Source organism: Manis javanica, chromosome 1, assembly GCF_040802235.1.
Source record: "Manis javanica isolate MJ-LG chromosome 1, MJ_LKY, whole genome shotgun sequence".
NCBI lineage: Eukaryota > Metazoa > Chordata > Mammalia > Pholidota > Manidae > Manis > Manis javanica.
The window spans coordinates 169,631,625-169,650,085 of NC_133156.1; the positions used below are offsets into that span (position 1 = coordinate 169,631,625).

The 18,461-nt window shown below is 44.2% G+C and overlaps 1 protein-coding gene across 4 annotated transcripts in view; it reads left to right on the forward strand.

Moving 5' to 3' along the window:
* REEP1 (receptor accessory protein 1) overlaps nt 1-18,461 on the forward strand; it is a 112,109-nt gene that overhangs the window by 64,998 nt on the left and 28,650 nt on the right. For all 4 annotated transcript variants that reach the window (XM_073241551.1, XM_073241553.1, XM_073241552.1 and 1 more), the window contains exons 3-5: nt 6,771-6,847; nt 12,751-12,871; nt 16,830-16,943. In XM_073241551.1, coding sequence (XP_073097652.1) covers nt 6,771-6,847; nt 12,751-12,871; nt 16,830-16,943 — 312 coding nt within the window. The remainder of the gene's footprint in view (nt 1-6,770; nt 6,848-12,750; nt 12,872-16,829; nt 16,944-18,461) is intronic.

Sequence of the window (18,461 nt, forward strand, 5' to 3'; positions counted from 1 at the left end):
TGTGGAGAGGATGGTGAGGAGAGAGTGCCCCGTCCTATGTGGGACAGGAAACCCAGGTCAGAGCACAAAGGATGTGGATTTGGCATCAAGAGACTGAAGTCTGATCCTGGCTCTCCATTTGATTGATGCAATGCTGGACAAGAAGCCTAACTGCTAGGAACCTTGGTTCCCTAACCAGAGTACTGGGGTGGATATCAAAGGTCCCAGCCCCTAGTGTAAGGGACAAAGGGTCTTTGCTCTCCCTCTTTCACTCAGGTGTCACTTGGCAAGTTTGGTACAACTAAAGAAACAAAGCATGTTTGGAAGTCAATATTTTCTTTCTCAGATTTCCCAGGATGTCTTTATGATGAAACCAGCCACCTCCAGACCAAGTGCAATCAGGGCTCACCTCCACTCTCTCAGTTCCCCAGGACCACTGGCCTTGGCCGGCCTTTGCTGCTAAGTAGGGGATCCACACAGGGGTGTATTCTCCTTTGGAGACTGGGTCTCTTCTGTATGTGAGGGAATCTGAGTGTGAGTGAGCTGTAAGTAGCTGTTAAGTTGTAGACACAAAGCCTCATGATTCTTGAATTCTTGGTGCAGGGGTAAAGCCTCTTCCAGGTCTCCTGCTTCCTGGCACCCACAGCCATGGGTGCAGGGAAACCATGCTAGGTAAGGAGCCATAACTGGGGTCACTAGGTTCAAGATCTGACCCTCTGCTTGCAGTGGCAGAAACTCAATTCATTCAGCTGGTCCGGGAGAGGCCAAACCCTGGCAACATGTTTTGCTCTGACTGAAGTCACAGGAGCCTGCTTTATGACTACAATGGCAATTCGTTAATTTTGAGTGAAAACTATAACTGACAGGCACAGTAGCTATTTGTGTTGGCTGGTGAGCACATGCTTTTCCTGCAGGGAAAGGGGGAGTATTAAGTAAAAATGGTATCGAAACAAAGGAGCCAAGTGGTGTTAGGGGAGCCCTGCCTGCTCTTTCCTGACTTGCTCACACACGCACATGCCCTTCTTTCCCTCCTTTTGACCAATGGACCCACTTGTCCGGGAGAGACACCTGGGATTTCCTTCAGCTCCTGCCTCTCGCTCATCACCCAGTCCTACACAGAGCTGGCTGGGGACTCTGTCCCTTCATCTCTGTGCCCTCTCATCATCTTTCAAACCAGGTCTCTCTGCTGCCATGCTCATACCTCAGGTTCCCATCATTTTCCCCTTGAATGTTACGGTAGCCTCCTGTGTTAGTTTCTTACTGCCACTGTGACAAGGTACCACGAACTTAGTGGCCTGAAACAACACAAACATACTAGCTCCCAGTTCTGGAGGTGAGAAGGCCTGTGGGTCTCACGGGCTGGCTCATTTTGTAGGCCCTAGGGGAGAAGCCATTCCCTTGCCTCTTCCAGCTCCTAGAGCCCCCTTACATTCCTCAGCTCATGCCCCTTCCTCCACCTTCAGAGCCAGCAGCGTTGCATCTCTACCATTCTTCCCTGGTCACATTTCACATAGATGGCAGCCTCTTGGTGACAGCCAAGCACATATCCCAAGAAGTCCCTGGTTAAGAAGCTGCTGCTGATGCCATGACTGTGGACAGTGGCTGCCAGTTGCCTGTGCCTTTGGGACGTTCCCTGAAGATTTGAAGTCCTAGATAACAGACTTTGCCTCCCTCAGAGCCCCTCATGCTGGTAGACTCTCCCCAAACTGGAAGGCTTTGATTGCTGGTAGGAAAATATAGATATATCTCTGCCTTCCAGTTACTTCTTTGGCTGCCTAACACCCACATTCACTCCTTCATCCATATTTTGTCTTTTAAAAGAAACCTCCCAACAAGAATTCTGTACAACTCATTTACTTGCCAAATCTGAATTTCTTCAGCTGAGTCCAGCTCCAGGTCTACTACCTAGCAAAGCCCTCACCTCCTCTGGCTCTGACAGGGTCCAACTAATATTCATCACTCCAAAACTTAAACCATCACTGACACACACCATATACCATATTAGGGAGAAAAAGAGAATAAATAAAAATAAAAACAACCAAAATATTTAAATCTATACCTAACAAAGAAAGGAAGAAAACATGGATAGAACATACAGTCATTAGTCATGCAGGTTGTCATGAGTTCATAGCTGGTATTTATGTCTTTTGCTAATTTTTTTAAGGGTAAAATCATAACTCTTGTACAAATATAAAATTAATGTGTCAAAAATCTTAACACCTCACATCAGTAAGGATGGCCACCATCCAAAAGACAAACAACAACAAATGTTGGCAAGGATGTGGAAAAAAGTGAACCCTCCTACACTGTTGGTGGGAATGTAAATTAGTTTAACCATTGTGGAAAGCAGTATGGAGGTTCCTCAAAAAACTCAAAATAGAAATACCATTTGACCCAGGAATTCCACTTCTAGGAATTTACCCTAAGAATGGAGCAGCCCAGTAGAAAAAGACATATGCACCCCTATGTTTATCGCAGCACTATTTACAATAGCCAAGAAATGGAAGCAACCTAAGTGTCCATCAGTAGATGAATGGATAAAGAAGATGTGGTACATATAAACAATGGAATATTATTCAGCCATGAGAAGAAAATAAATTCTGCCATTTGCTAGAACATGGATGGAGCTAGAGGGTATTATCCTCAGTGAAATAAGCCAGGAGGAAAAAGGCAAGTATCAAATGATTTCACTCATCTGTGGAGTATAAGAACAAAGAAAAAAACTGAAAGAACAAAACAGCAGCAGACTCACAGAACCCAAGACTGGACTGACAGTTACCATAGGGAAAGGGACTGGGGAGGATGGGAGGGAAGGGTGGGACAAGGGGGAAAAAGGGGCCTTACGATTAGTAGACATAATGTAGGGGTGGGGGCACGGGGAGGGCTGTACAACACAGAGAAGACAAGTAGTGATTCTATAGCATCTTACTACGCTGATGGACAGTGACTCTAATAGGGTAGGTGGGGGGAACCTGATGATGGGGGAGTCTAGTAAACATAATGTTGCTCATGTAATTGTAGATTAATGATAGCAAAAAAAAAATCTTACTTAACTCATTAACTAATGAGGGAACCAGTAAGGTGTTAAAAATAGTTCAAAGGAGACTCCAAACAATAGATTTATTATATAAGCAATCAGGAATGATGAAATGAATTTGTTATTTGATATTTAGCTGATATCTTGGGAGGATGAGGAGAAGAATTTTACCTCCATTCAACCAGATTAATTTGCGTCTCTATGGACAAAATTATTTGCATTGCAATCAGTTTTCTACAGGTCACAAACTTGTAAAGCCCAAAGGTATTGAAAAACAAGACACCTGAATCAAGATAATTGAGAAGGATGTTCTGAACAGCACCCAGCATTCCACAGGACACCCATTACAAAGTTTTTACAGTTTTTCCAACTACTTCCCTCTTTTACCAAAATGTTTTCCCTTTGCCCTGAGTTAGAGCTTTAGTGAGTGGGGTTCCTACTCAGGGGATGTGGTCTCAGTCTTCATTCCAAAGGAATCTGAGACCTTAGTAATCTTGCCTCTTGGGTTATATAGTAACAATTCATTGATTTTTATCTCAGACAAGGCCATACTAGGAGATTTCCCCAGGGGATCCTTAACTTCTGTCCACCCTCTTGCTTGCCACATTGTGGAGCTACAACCCTGGCTCCCCATGATAATCAGTCACTCCATCTAAGCCCCTAGGTTCCTTTATTATTTGTGTCATAGTGGCATGGTGGTCTTGAAATGGCCAAGTAAACAATCTAGTCTCTGCTTCCATTTCACTGGAATCCTTTTGAATCTTTGGTAGAATATCCATCCTTCAGGTACTAAAATTATTAAAATGCAGACCTCAGGTTTGAGGATGAAAAGCAAAAATGTTGTGAGTCAGTTTGACCACAATTCTCAAACTTTAATGTGCATAAATATACAAAGGATTTTATTTACAATGCAGATTCTAATCCATTAGGTCTGGAGTGGGCCCTGAGATTGTGCATTTCTAACAAGCTTCTAGGTGATTCCAGTGGTGCTGATCCATGAACCACACTTTGAGTTGCAAGAAGCTAGCATTAGGCTTAATCATAAGAATCATCACCCTTATCTCCTTGGTTCCTGAACTGTTAGATTCTGGCTAAGATGCAGAAGCATATGTTGGTCAGTGGTTCAGAGAAGAAGCTGCATCCTTCAGACCAGATCATCAACTGCACAGAATGCTTCCTGTACCCTGGTTCTCTTCCTGAACTCTCTAGAGCTGATGTAGCATGATGCAAGGCCAGCTGCTTCAGGGCAGGTGTTAGGGACTCTCCAAAGGACCAGCCTATTGTCTTATTCTTTTGCTAGAAAAGAGGGCCTTTGGTTAGAAGTGGTGGATGCATCAAAATGAAAAGGGCCCTTACAGACTCAGCTTGCTATACGGCTGCCAGAAACACGGCAGTAGGAAAAGCAAGTCCACATGCAGAATAAATGGATATTCCAGAAAAAACTCTATGCTGCCCTTACTGTGAGAGAAGGGGTTCATCCCAGGAGGTTGGTTGATGCCTTAAGATATACTACCATCCTGGAGATCTTGATCCCCACTGCTGGCACCTTGGCCTCTGGGCAGTGGCCAGGTCAGCTGTGGGGAGAGAGATTCAGCATTTCAAAGCCCACATGATACCCCTGCTGCTTTGACACGGCCACTGGTACAGGAGCCAATTGAATCGGCACTATTGTCCTGAAGAAAGAGGCTAGCTAGCATCCACTTGATTACCAAGAGCCTCCTCTGCCACAGGAACTTTTACAGTGAGCCTTAGCACAAGACACACACATCTGGATTCTGCAGACCCATTCACATCTTTCCCAAGCCACCTCTACACAGTCTTTTAGTCTTGTCCTTCCAGGTACCTCATCATCTATCCAACCCTTACCTGGTGTTTTAAAATGCCCCCAGGATTGGTTTTAATCAGATATTGTAAGGCATGCAAGCACAGAAGTGACTGTCACTGAGAAGAAGTTTCTACTCATTCCCTAGATGTAGGAGGCACAGCACGCCATTTGGGGCCAGATGGGGAAGCACCAGGGTCTGTGAGGAGCCAGAGGGAGAGCAACAACCTTTATTCTGGTTTCTGTAGGAAAGTCAAAGTAAGGCAGAGTAAGCAGATTTAGGATTGGCTAGTTTGAATAATTATAGCAGCCTCTGGGGTGCTGGGACCACCCTTGGTTGTTCAGGGCCTGGTCCTGAGGTGGTTAGGGCTGGAGTATATTGGGTTAACCTGTGAGAGCTCCATGAAGTAGGTAGTTTGGAGTATGGACTCTGCATGGGACAGTTTACATACAGAGGAGTGCTCAGAGCAAGTCTTTTGCTATTTCTAAAAATTAGGTAGTCCTGGAGGGGCTGTCTCTCCTCAGTGAGGCCCCAGACGCCAGAGCATTCAAGAATACAGAAAGTAGGAAAATAGAGGTAATGCACCTGGTGACAATATGAACACATTATCTCAGGACACTTACTTGCAGGCTAAGTGCACTGCTTAGAGTTCTGTCTGCAGGGGAATTTCCCTTCCCCACTCTCTCAGGGCTCCCTCCCTGGTTATAAAGCTGTCCATTGTGAGCCTGAGCCAACAGACAGTGCAGTCTTCTGTAAACCAGGCTCAAACTCAGCCATTTAACATAGCCTGTGAGGCTGAAGCAGGGACCAGATGCAAGAGGGAGTGTGAAAGGCTCAAAAAATATTAGTGCAAATGGTGCAGTGAAGGGTCCAAAGGAGGAGTGAGGCTGAACATTCTACCTCCCAGCCCGTAAGGGAGGGGGCAGAGTCTGATGGACCATGAGGTCTCAGTCTGCCTCTGGTTCTTGGGAGGTCCCTGGGCTCTGCTTGCCACCCTCTTGCTGTGGCCTAGGGTCCCAGCATCTCTCCAGCTGTATCATCATGGTCTATCCTGGTGTGTTTCCCATATTTCAAGAGTTGAATCCTTTCCAGTTTCTGCCAGCCTTTGATAATTTTCTATCACCTTCAAACAGTTCTTTTTAAGTATTTTGTTCAGAGCTTATTATCATTATTGGCAGGAGAGGTAGTCCAACACAAACTACTCCACCATTACCAAAAGCCAGAGGGAGCAGACTGAGGAATTTGGACTTTATTCTTAAGGGTGGAAGGTTTTAAACTGGCGAGTAGCCTGGTGAGTTCATGCTTTTTGGGAGATCAGTGTGGGAGTGGTTTGTAGGACAGGCTGGTGAGGGGAGAGCCAAGAGACAAGGGGAGCAGTCAGGAGACACTTACAGCAGTGCGGTAGAGGTCGTGGAAATGGAAAGGATAGTCCCACGGGTGCATTCTTTTTTTTTTTTTAAGATTTGGTTTCTGTGAGGTTTGGGGCTTTCCCACAGGGAAGGGTTCTTACACTTAAGATCCTAGTGAGGATTACCACCATTCCATCCCAAGAGTCTGGCCTGGTTAAAGTTCATGCCAGGGTGTGTCTCTGTGAAGGCCTGGAGAGTTTACTCACCTAGAGTTAGTCTTGGAAAAAGGACCTGACTGAATCCTGGGTCACTCCTGGCTCACCAGAGGGCTACTGAAGGTCACCCAGGGTCTACTCTGACCTTGAGCCTGGATCAGTTGTGGACACAGCCTGTTTGCCTCCAGCCCTAAGGTCTCCAGTGTAAGTGGATACAAGCTGGGAAAGGAGAGGCAGATGGGATTATGCATGTGGATACAGCTGCCTGGACATGCTTCAGCATCCACCATCTGGGCCTGTTCCTGATGCTGGGCAGCCGTTTATCCTTGACTTTTCCTGCTAGCTCTGTTACCTTCTCTTTTGACAGGTCAAATGGATGATGTACTGGATTATATTTGCACTTTTCACCACAGCAGAAACATTCACCGACATCTTCCTTTGTTGGTAAGTGCTCTGAAACTTGGGGCTTTTCAAAGGAAGTGGTTGCTTAGTGTCAGTAGAGAGGTGGGAAAGATGCAGACGCAATCTAACCCGTACATCAGAACAGAGACACAGGTGCAGGGATGTTCACGAACATTTTTAATGAATTAGTCTATAAAGTTGTTCTTCAGTAAATATTTATTGAATGACCTTTTAAGAGCAGGTATTGTTCCTCTAATGCTGTAACAGTGGGCAAGGTAAATGGTTCCTCAATTGATGGAGTTGGTAAAGAAGCATTCATATGTTTAAAAAAAAAAGTGGAAGAAATGAAACAGTGCCCAATATGTGCAGTAAAACTAAGTTTCCCATCCACAACATTCACTCTTATCATCATTACTATTCATAGTTGTATGTACTTTGAAAAATTTTTTGAAATTTTTTCTTTTAATAATAGTATCATATAATACATAACAGTTCTTACTTTATTTATTAAGTTTAGTTTTGAAATACTTTCATGTAATTATAAATAGATCTACCTATTTTTTAATAGCCATATAGAATTTCATGGCATATATGGACCATAATTTATTTAATCCTTTGTAGGGACGATTTTTTTTCTCTTTTAAACAATGCAACTATTAACAGCCAGCTGTGGAGCAAGTAAAAATAAACTAGGTCTATGTATTGATATATTGTTTCTTCTTAGGTGAAAAAGGCTGTCAGTATTTATATTTAAAGGGCTTGAGTTTATCTGTGCGCAGGTATGCTAAAAATAGTGTGGAAAATACCCATCAGTTAACTGGGACCATGGGATTGTTTTTGCATTTGCTGTGTTGTATGAATGTTTTGCATGACCAAATACCATCAAAGAAAATAATATACATATTTCCATTTCTGAGAAAGAAATCCTTACCCAAAAAAGGATCAGTGTGAACTTACCCTCTGGGATGTCCTAGGCCAAAGGCCAGACCTGAACACCATGTCTCCAATCCTGTTTTGGGTCAATGGCCTTAATGACTTTAGTATTTCCACTGAAGGAGCCTGGCTTTCGTCCCTCCTGGGAGAAGATGTCTCAGCTATTGTGGCCTCGAGCTGTAGGGAAGGAATCTGGATTACCTAATTTTAATATGCTTGTGCCATCCTGCACTGCCCTGGCCCAGAGAAACAACAGACTCAGGACGGGGCTGGGTCTCCAGGAATGGAGAAGGAACTCTGCTGAGCCATCTTTTGTCTTCCTCCGGCCCCAGGGACTGGCACTAGGAGTCAGACCCCATATTGTGCAGAGCTGCCTTGGGACACTCCTGTCTGTCCCATGGGGATGAGGGTAACAGGCCACGCCCAGTGAGAATGTGTAGTCGATTAAACATCATGGCCAGCCCCTCACGTCCTCTAGTCTTCCCTCCCTCTTAACAATGTCCTCTGTCTGATGCTGGGTGGCCTCCTCATCTCCTCCTATTCCTTCTCGTGAAAATCACAGGTGAATAGTAATAGCTCTTTCCCAGGGGTATCAGCAGTTCAGTCTTGTTGCTTTTGGCTAAGTGGAAACCCTGTCTGTTGATGGATGTGCCCTCCCTCGTAGCTGGAATATGTTCTTATCCACGGCCCTGGAATTTTACAGTTTCATGCCTAACGGGTGCTCAACAGCTATATCTAGAGTTGATTTGATTTTGATTTGGGGAGGTGTATTAGTTTTCTATTGCTGCCATAACAAACTCTCATGTATTTAGTGACCTCAAACAACAGAAAATTAATATTTCAGTTCCTGTGAGTCAGAAGTCCAGGTAGCATCAACTGAGTGCTCTGCTCACAAGGCCAAACACAGGGTGCGGGGCAATCTGGACTCTAATCTGGAGGCTCTGGGGAGATTCCACTTCCAGGCCACTCAGGTTGTTGCCAGAATTCAGTTCCTGTGGCTGTAAGACTGAAGTCCCCTTTTCCTTAACACGCACCAGTCTCTTTCAGCTTCAGGCCAACATCGGCATGTCCAGTCCTTCTCATGCTTTGAATCTCTGTCTTCTGCTACCAGCCAGAGAAAGATCTTTGCTTTTATTTTTGTGAGGTCATTTATCTAGATTAGGCCTATCCCAGGGAGCTAATATCATCTCCCTATCTTAAAGTCAGCTGATTTATAATCTTAATTACATCTGCAAAATCCCTCTTGCCTTGGTAAGAGAATATATTTTTGAGAGTAACTCCAAGATGAGGTCATGGGACCAGAACTCTGCCACCACAGGAGGGCATGTGACACCTGGTGTATTTGGAGCATGTGTGCAAGTATGGACAGGCGCCCCCTCTGTTGTTGATCCATTTGGAGGCCTCACCTGGCTCCCCTTGGCTTGAGCTGTCCAGGTGGCTTATTGGTGGGAAGTGAGGGTCCCTTGCCCCTCACTTGGTGCTCTGAGCCCCACTTCTGATGTGAAGGGCTTGGGAACCCTATTTGTCTTCTTTAGCCTATTGCCTGGCCCTGCCCTCAGCCTGCTTTCTCTTTTCCTACCAACTTCCGGGGATTAGAGAGCATGGTCTTCTTCTGGGAGAGCCCTCCCTTCCCCTCCTCCCTCTTTCCCTGGGGTGGCATAGGACAGGTCCATCAGACAGACAGAGCCCTGTTTTCCTCACAGGGACGTGGACCCCAGCTCAGCAGCAATGAGCTCTCTTCACAAGAAAAAAGAGAGGGCAACTTTTGTCCTTCCTGGGAGTACCAGCTGGCTTCCTGGGAGCATCTTTAACTTCCATTCACTTCCAGGAGTGGAGACAGCCTCTCCTATATATAGTCTTTCCTTCACTCTTCACTTACCCCTGTTGCCCTCTTCCTACTCCTCTCTGGGGGAAGTTCCCTCTTCATAGTTAACTTTTTTAAAAAAATGTCCTGTCTTGATGAAAACAGCAATTGTATATGGTCAATATGGTCACAGAAGAGAGAGCACGGTGGCTCTTTTATAATTTTTGTAGGTGATTTTATTTTAGTTTTCTAAAAATTATAAAATGCTTCATGCACATGGCAACATGAAATCAAAACAATACACCAAAAAGTCAGCCTCTCCTCCCCCAAGCCCTCAGTCCCCCTCTCCAGAAATACCATTGCTAAAAGTTACTTGTATTTTCTTTCAGAAAATTTCTATATGCATTCATTGCATGTATTTTTGACAGCGTCATCACTTGTCCAGCCATCTTAGAAAGCATTTACACCTCCTGGAGTGTGAAGGTGTTACGTTGGAAGGGTGAGGAGATCACAGTGGTCCCATGCCCTCCAGTGCTGGGCATATGCCTCAGAAGCTATGCAGGAAATGTGTGGATGCATCTGGCCCTTTTTTTTCAAATACATCATAAGTCAGGATGACTCCATGGGCTTATCATCATAGAATGAGCAGGGTCTACCACAGGAACAAGGTGAAGTCTGGGATGGTAGTAGGTCAGCCGGAAGCTGACTTGGTTGGGGGTCATTGTGTTGGTAGAGCCAGGAGGCCCCAAGGCCTTGGGGAAGCACAGAGTCTGAGTGACTCAACCTGGAGACCCTTATGATACCTGACAAGGATCTGGCCCTAATGTGACAATTCCAGAGCCAGTTTGAGATAATACCTAAAGTATACTGCTAATGGGTGGGTGAAGCAAGGTGTAGGAGAGTGGGTATAGAATGGTGCTTGGTGTGTAGGGCATTCTAAGGGAGTCATATATTCATTCCCATGTGATTTTATATCAGTCCTAGTCTACTTCTGGAAGGATATGCCAGAAACTGATAATGTTTTTGCTTTTGGAAAAGGGCTTGGGGGTCTGAATGGGAAAGAAACTCTTTATTGCCTACTCTTGGACATTTAGAAGTTTTGCAACTATTACATTGCACATAATACTATTTAAAAAACATGTCCATAATAAACAAAAAAGCCGCAGTGTGGCAGGTCCCCTTGGGATTATCTGTGTATCTTGTGTCAACGCCTGAGCTTGCTGGACTCATTTGCTTTCCCTTGGGGCTGGCAAGTACTTGTTTTCAAGACAAAACTCCCTCCATTGTTAATCACTAGGGGCTTCAAGTGTAGTAGAATCACGCTTCTGCTCTTTAAGCTCCATTTCTGTTTTTGGCTGTGAAACACAAACAATCTTGACATGAAAGTGTCCTCTATTTGCTGAGGAATGCTCAGGAAAAGGCTGCCAGGAGCAGAAGGCAGCAGATCAGGAGACCTTGATAAGGACAGGAGTGGGCATCACTGCTGGTTTGTGGGTCTGTGTGAGGGTTAAAAGGCTCAGAAATGAAATTGCCCTTTATTTTTGGCTCTCTTATCAGAGAGGAATTTTCTTTTCTGATTCCTCAGACTAGTACAGGGTCATTTTCCCTCAGAGCATCATGTTTTAAGGGTATCCAAGATTTGTTTTAATCAGATATGCTAAGACACAGAGACACAGAAATGGCTGTCGTGAAGGCAGGTGTTTGTTATATTCACTGATCCCTGGAAACAGGAGGCAGGGCATGCTGCGAGGTCTGTCAAGAGACAGAGGTAGGAAGTGTGGGCAAGAGCCTTGTTTTGTAGTTTGCATGGAAGAGACAGACAAGGTAGGATAAACAGGCTCAGGGCTGGCTAGTCTGAATGGATCTGGAGTGCGTCTCTTTCCCATTCAGACCCCCAAGCCCTTTGCGAAAAGCAGAAACATTATCAGTACCCTAGTTGCCTGGTACTGGCCCTGGGGTGATTAGAGTAGGTGGATCCTGCCCTGGAGTGTGAGAGCTCGAGGTAAAGGAGGTGGTTAGGGTTCTGGGCTTAGGATTGGCTGGTTTGTATATGAAAGGCTTGCTTGCAGGGAGCTGCTCACTGTCTTCAGGAACTGGCTAATCCTGGGAGGGGCAGACTTTCCAGAGTCAGCAAGACCCCAAGATGTCAAAGCATCAGAAAACAGAAAATTAAAAGACATGGTTAATACCCATCAGGACAGCCAAATATGGTTGCACAGGTTGTTCATAGCATAAGACATATGGCCAAGAAGGTGAGTGGGGCTGAAATTCAGGTGAAACACAGTTTGCAAGCCATGTGCCCGCATCCTGTGGAAAGGGCCAGCCTTTTCTGTACAGACAGAGGCACCGTGTGGGCTAGCAAAGGCTTGTTATGGCGCTTGTTTCAGGTTGCTCTGATACACCGTTTGTGATCATTTGCTCCGTCTCTGTTTCCCTGACTGGACCATCAGTGCCAAGGAATCCAGAATCTTGTCTGTGCTTCCCACTAGGCTGGACGCTCCAGGAGAGCAGGGATCAGGTCCTTGCTTCCTGTTGCTTCCTCGGTGCTCAGCGCAAGCTGCCACACAGAGGGGCTGGGTAAGGGTTTAGGGGATGAGTGAAACAGATGGTTTGCAGAACTAGAAATGGCATCCTGAACACTTCTCTTTCGGCACTAAAAAGACCAAGGTCTATTTGCCTCCTGTTGACCTGAGTAGGGTTAGCCCCACCCTCTGTCCTGGCAGAGGTGGGCTCCTGTCCCTACCTCTTTGGGGACCAAGCAGACAGCCAAGAAAAAGCCTTTATTCTCTGTTTGGAGATTCTACTGTAAATCCTTCAGGTATTTCTGGCTTCTTGGCCAGAAAGAAATGAGTGAAAAGTGATAGCTGGGTGTTGGAGCCCAGCTCCAACCTAAATGAACGGACCCAGGCAGGAAGTGCCAGCTGTTGCCAAACATGGCTGCAGGGTGATTATCTAGGAAGAATCTGGGTTCCTGCCTTGCTTTGGCAACAAAAGAAAATCCAAATCCACTTTCAGAAGAGGACTTGGGCTTGCACTGCGTATGTCCACACCTTCACGGGTGGAGGAAGGAGGAATCTAGGGGCTTGCAACCTTGTGCAGTCAGGAGAGGTGACTGTGCCCACCAGGCCTTGGCTCGGCTTGTCCTTCACAGGCCAAAGGCACTGATGCTGAGAACCTAACAGAATGTGTATTTTCTCGTTCTCTCTAGGTTTCCATTCTATTATGAACTAAAAATAGCATTTGTAGCCTGGCTGCTGTCTCCCTACACAAAAGGCTCCAGCCTCCTGTACAGGAAGTTTGTACATCCCACGCTGTCTTCAAAAGAAAAGGTAATTTATGCTGCTCTTCCTGTCATTCCTTCCAGCAAATGAAAAATTTTGAAAGTGGTAAGTAAAAAGGGTACTGTTTATTGCAGGAAACCCTCAATTGGCTCTAGTTGCCAGTGAGTTCTTTCTAATCTCTTTTGTTTTAATCTATTTTTCTGACATGTTTGGAAACAGTGGTGAAATTCTCAAAAAATAATGTTATTTGTCATTATTAATTGTAAAACCTTCTCTTAAACTGAAACAAAAGACAGAAAAGATCCACTCATAATTCAACTCCCCACGCTGAATTTCCTTCCTTTTATCAGGTTCAGATCTTATCCTTTTACAGATATGGTTTTTACATACACTATTAAAAAATACTTTTATAACTTAATATAGATAAGAAAACTGAAGCATAGGAAGATTAAATGATTGGGACTTGCACCCAGATAGCCATTAAGAAAGACTGGAATGTAAGAAAATTCTAGTATAATGCTTGCATTATTGTTCAGTGATAAAATGTATGCTACTAATGAAATAGCTCCTATTTTGGTGTTACCAGTTGATAAGTAGGTAAATATTAGAAAATAGTCATAATCATTTGTTCTGCTTCAAAATACTTTACAAACATCCTTGAAATAAAAATATAAATTTGTCTAATGTCAGAGATAGAAAAAATAAGACAGGGAGAAATTGCAGGAAAGGGTCAACTCTAATGTTTGAAGAATTACAATTTACAACTCTTGGAAAGACTTTTAATTGTAAGCAACTTATAAGATAATGTGACTGTCTATAAAATGATTTTTTATTTTACATCGCCAGTGAACCTAATTTGCCAGATTTGCTTTGAATGGATTGTTCCTGCTTTTTAAAGGTTTCATATGGTAATAAATGCAAAGTCTGTTAAAATTAATATTACCTCCACCCTACTAATTTTTGATAACTTCTATTTTTTTATTATTATTTTTTAATTTTGGTATCATTAATATACAATCACATGAGCAACATTGTGGTTACTAAATTTCCCCCATTATCAAGTCCCCACCACATACTCCATTACAGTCACTGTCCATCACTGTAGTAAGATCTATAGAGTCACCACTTGTCTTCTGTGTGCTATATTGCCTTCCCTGTGACCGCCCCTACCTTATGTGTACTAATCTTAATGCCCCTTATTCCCCTTCTCCCTCCCTTCCTACCCACCCCCACTGCCTCTTTCCCTTTGGTAACTGTTAGTGCATTCTTAGGTTCTGTGAGTCTTCTGGTGTTTTGTTCCTTCAGTTTTTGCTTTGTTCTTATGCTCCACAGATGAGTGAAATCATTTGATATTTGTCTTTCTCTGCCTGACTTATTTCACTGAACATAATATCCTCTAGCTCCATCCATGTTGTTGCAAATGGTAGAATTTGTTTTCTTCTTATGGCTGAATAATATTCCATTGTGTATATGTACCACATCTTATTTATCTGTTCATCTACTGATGGACACTTAGGTTGCTTCCATTTCTTGACTATTATAAATAGAGCTGTGATAAACATAGGGGTGCATATGTCTTTTTGAAACCAGGATCCTGCATTCTTAGGGTAAATTCCTAGGAGTAGAATTCCTGGGTCAAATGGTATTTCTACTTTTAGTTTTTTGAGGAACCTCCATACTGCTTTCCACAATTGAACTAGTTTACATTCCCACCAGCAGTGTAGGAGGGTTCCCCTTTCTCTGCATCCTCACCAGCGTTTGTTGTTCCTAGTCTTTCCAATGTTGTCCATCCTAACTGGTGTGGGGTGATATCTCATTGTGGTTTTAATTTGCATTTCCCTGATAATTAGCGATGTAGAGCATCTTTTCATGTGCCTATTGGCCATCTGAATTTCTTCTTTGGAGAAGTGTCTGTTCATATTCTCTACCCATTTTTTAATTGGGTTATTTGCTTTTTGCGTGTTGAGGCATGTGAGTTCTTTATATATTCTGGATGTTAACCCCTTTTCAGATATGTCATTTACAAATATATTCTCCCATACTGTAGGATGCCTTTTTGTTCTGCTGATGGTGTCCTTTGGATAACTTCTATTTTTATGCACACCAGTCTATGTAAACTTTCTTAAAAATAAAATTTTTAAGTGCACCAAAAACTCCCAAACCCAATCAACAAAAAAACATACATACAATATTTGTAGTCTGAGGTCTTAAACATGTTTGCACACAACCATTTCTCTTTGGTCTTCTTAATGATCTGTGAATACAACAAGACCCGGAGTTTAATTCTGTCTTATGACTTACTCAGAACAAATTCCTAAGAATGGGATTAGTAGGCCAATCATTTGATTCATGAATTTTATTATATGGCTTTCTAAACTGGTCGTGTGATAGGGTTCTTTAACATAAAATAGGAGCACTGTTAAGTGGCTTTATATATTCATTTCTGTTGGTTCTGAAAGTGGAATTCTTTGGACTTCGATGGGAAGGCTTTGGGGGAGCATATTCCTTGGATGAGCAGACTACTGTAGACATCTCTGAGGATCCTTTTAGGAAAGAGGACACAACACTTCCTGTCTCAGAATGGTGGATTCTGAGGAATGGCAATCTCCCTTTTGACCTGTTATCAAATCCATACTCTTCCTACTTCCCTCTCCCCAGATGCTGGGCTTCCCGGGAAGCTGCCAGTGTAACTTCCATTGAAGTGAAGGTGACTGACTCTGAGGAGCAGCCAAGAATATAAACTTGCTGTGGTGACTTCCTGGGGAAGCCCTAACTAAGGCATGAACAGGGGCTGGCTGCCCCAGCTGTCTGTGTACCTCAAAGCAAAGGAAATGCACTGATGTGCTGAACTGCAGACAAAGCTGAGGCCAAATGTCATTCTTCCCGAACTCTGCAGTGAGCTGCCGTGATAGCAAAACAATGAAGCAATCCAAGCCAAACTGAGTAAGCCCAAGTTGAGGCAAATTTGAATTAAGCCAATATTTTACTGGGTTTTAGTCCCTGAAAGAGACTTCAGTCCTTTGTTCAGTGATAAAATGTATGCTACTAATGAAATAGCTTCTATTTTGGTGTTACCAGTTGATAAGTAGGTAAATATTAGAAAATAGTCATAATCATTTGTTCTGCTTCAAAATACTTTACAAACATCCTTGAAATAAAAATATAAATTTGTCTATCCCTAATTCAGAGGAACTCACCTTTGCCTTGTGATATGATGCTGGATGACTTCTCATTTCTACTTTTATTTCATTATCTGTAAAACGATCTCCCTTATCAACAAAATAACACCTCTCTCTATCTGTGTCCTAATGCCTCCCGTCAGTATAGACCTGGGGAGGTTTTTGGATGTAGTGTGAAATAGCTGCAGAGTAATCTAACTTTAGAGCTGAAAGGGCCTGACCCCCTTGAGGTAAGGAACTTGACAATAGTTCTTGTTTATTGAAATGGTCACTCTGTTAGGTGCTTTCCTGGAATGATCTCATGTAATCCTCATGGTGCCCCATGAGTTAGGTACTATCACTGTCTTCCGTTTCAGAAGACAAAACCATGTGGACGCTAAGCAGTTGCCAGGGTCTGACAGCCAGTCAGTGGCAGGTCTGAGGTTAGACACTTGATTCTTGGCATTCTGTCCGCCCCAGCTTCCTTCAGTATCTTATGCATTGGCTGTATGTAGAATGGCAGGATTATCCACATCCAGGACCCCCTACAGCTTTCCTAGAAGGTTAGAGGACTTTAGGGACAGTAAGGTGTTGCTCAAAGAAAACCTGTGTGGGTGAGTAAGTTGCGGTTTTTTCAAAATTCCTTTTTCTATTCCCTCGTATCCCTTCTGTCTCTCTCCCTCCTCCTATGTACACATACACCGCCCCCACCAAAGTGCCTATGACTTTTCAGTCCCAGTGAAAATTAGTGATTGGACAACCTGCCAAACCCAGCACTCAGGAGCGAGAGAAAACAGAGATTTCTGTGAACCTCCAAAATCAATGTGCCTCTGCTTTTCCTTTGACAGGAAATCGATGATTGCCTGGTCCAAGCAAAAGACCGAAGTTATGATGCCCTTGTGCACTTTGGGAAGCGAGGCTTGAACGTGGCAGCCACGGCAGCGGTGATGGCTGCTTCCAAGGTACTGTGCTGGGCCTCGACCACCACGGCTGCTTGAGCATCTCAGTGCCTCCCGCCGACCCTGCTCCATCACCCGTGCAACTCCCTCAGGACAGGCTAAGGACCAATCAGTGGTTCCACATCCTCTCTTGGGTCCCTTTGAAAGTCTGGTGGAAAACTGTTGAATCTTGCCCCCAGAAAATTACATTCATGCAAACACACACACACACAGGATGCATGCAGTATGAAAAGGTTCCCAGAGTCCCTGCAGCTCATCTGGTTAAGAACCTACCTCTAAGCTACTTGGAGCTTCAGCCTAGGAGAAAGAGAAGAGGAAAAGAGGAGTGAACTCTTCTCTGCATTCCCAGGGTGACTGGGAGAGTCACCTGAACTCTGAATAGACAGGTGGAGAGGCTCCCTAGGTGAATGGGAGAGTCCATGCTCCTGTGGCCCAGCAGATCCAGGGGAGGGCACCCAGTGTCCCAGGGCAAGTGGTTAGGTACTATCACTGTCCACACTGACATGAGGATGGTGTGTGAACAGCACAATGAGAGGTGGAGGTCCGAAATAAACACGGGTCCTGTGGGATGTTATGGTGTAAGCAGTTCCTTCCTGCTCTTTCCATCCAGCCCCGTTCACAATCATTATGTGATCATTATGTGATCAGCCCTGAAAGATTGTTGGACATGTACTCTCAGAGTAAATTCAGCAGATCGCCCTAATGTTTGCTGGTGATAGTCCCCCTTCCTCCAAATCCAAATGTGGGTTAGGGATCTACAGTCACCTGGGGGTGAGAGGCAGTTATGCTAGTGTCTGGGAGGTGAGTTATATTAGCAAAGGGAAGCTCTAAGTCCTGGGAGGTGATGTGGGCATTTCTGGGAGAGGTGGTAGAGCCTTGAAAGGGTTTGGAAGAGGATGGGAATACAGATCTCAGTGACCTGTGGGCTTTGAGTGGATGGTGGGATGGAGGGTGCCGACAGCCAGCTGGGTCAGGGGACTGCGCAGGGTGTTCTGTACCCTGAATGAGAAGCACATTAGGAACATTTCTGGGAGAAAGATTTAGCACCAGGGGGCTGAGTGTTTGTTTAAAAAGCACCTTCTGCTTGAAGTCAAGGACTTCTGCAGAGAGAGGCTGGGAGAGTGGAGAACCAAAAAGAAAGGATCCCTAATTCAGAGGACCAGCTCCCAGAACAGAGCTGTAGTACAGAGTGCCACTGCTCCGTATGGCTGTACCTGGAGGCTCCTGCCCTCCATGGTGAAATAGTTGCTGGCTATGTGATGGATCCCAAAGAGTATCTTTGGAGGAGAAATTCTACTTTGATATCCCAAAGAGATGTATTAGATTATACAAAAAGCAGTGAATTCCAAGATCCTTCTGTTTGAGATACAACTATTTTTTTGCTTTTCTATTTTTAAGCTGAAAGAAAAGCTGCTAAATTCTTAATTCATCAGGCCAACTTTGCAACATAAAACTACAGGAGCCTTCTCGGTCCCTCTCCCCACCCCATCTCCTCTGCTTCTGAAGCCTGAAGGAGGATGG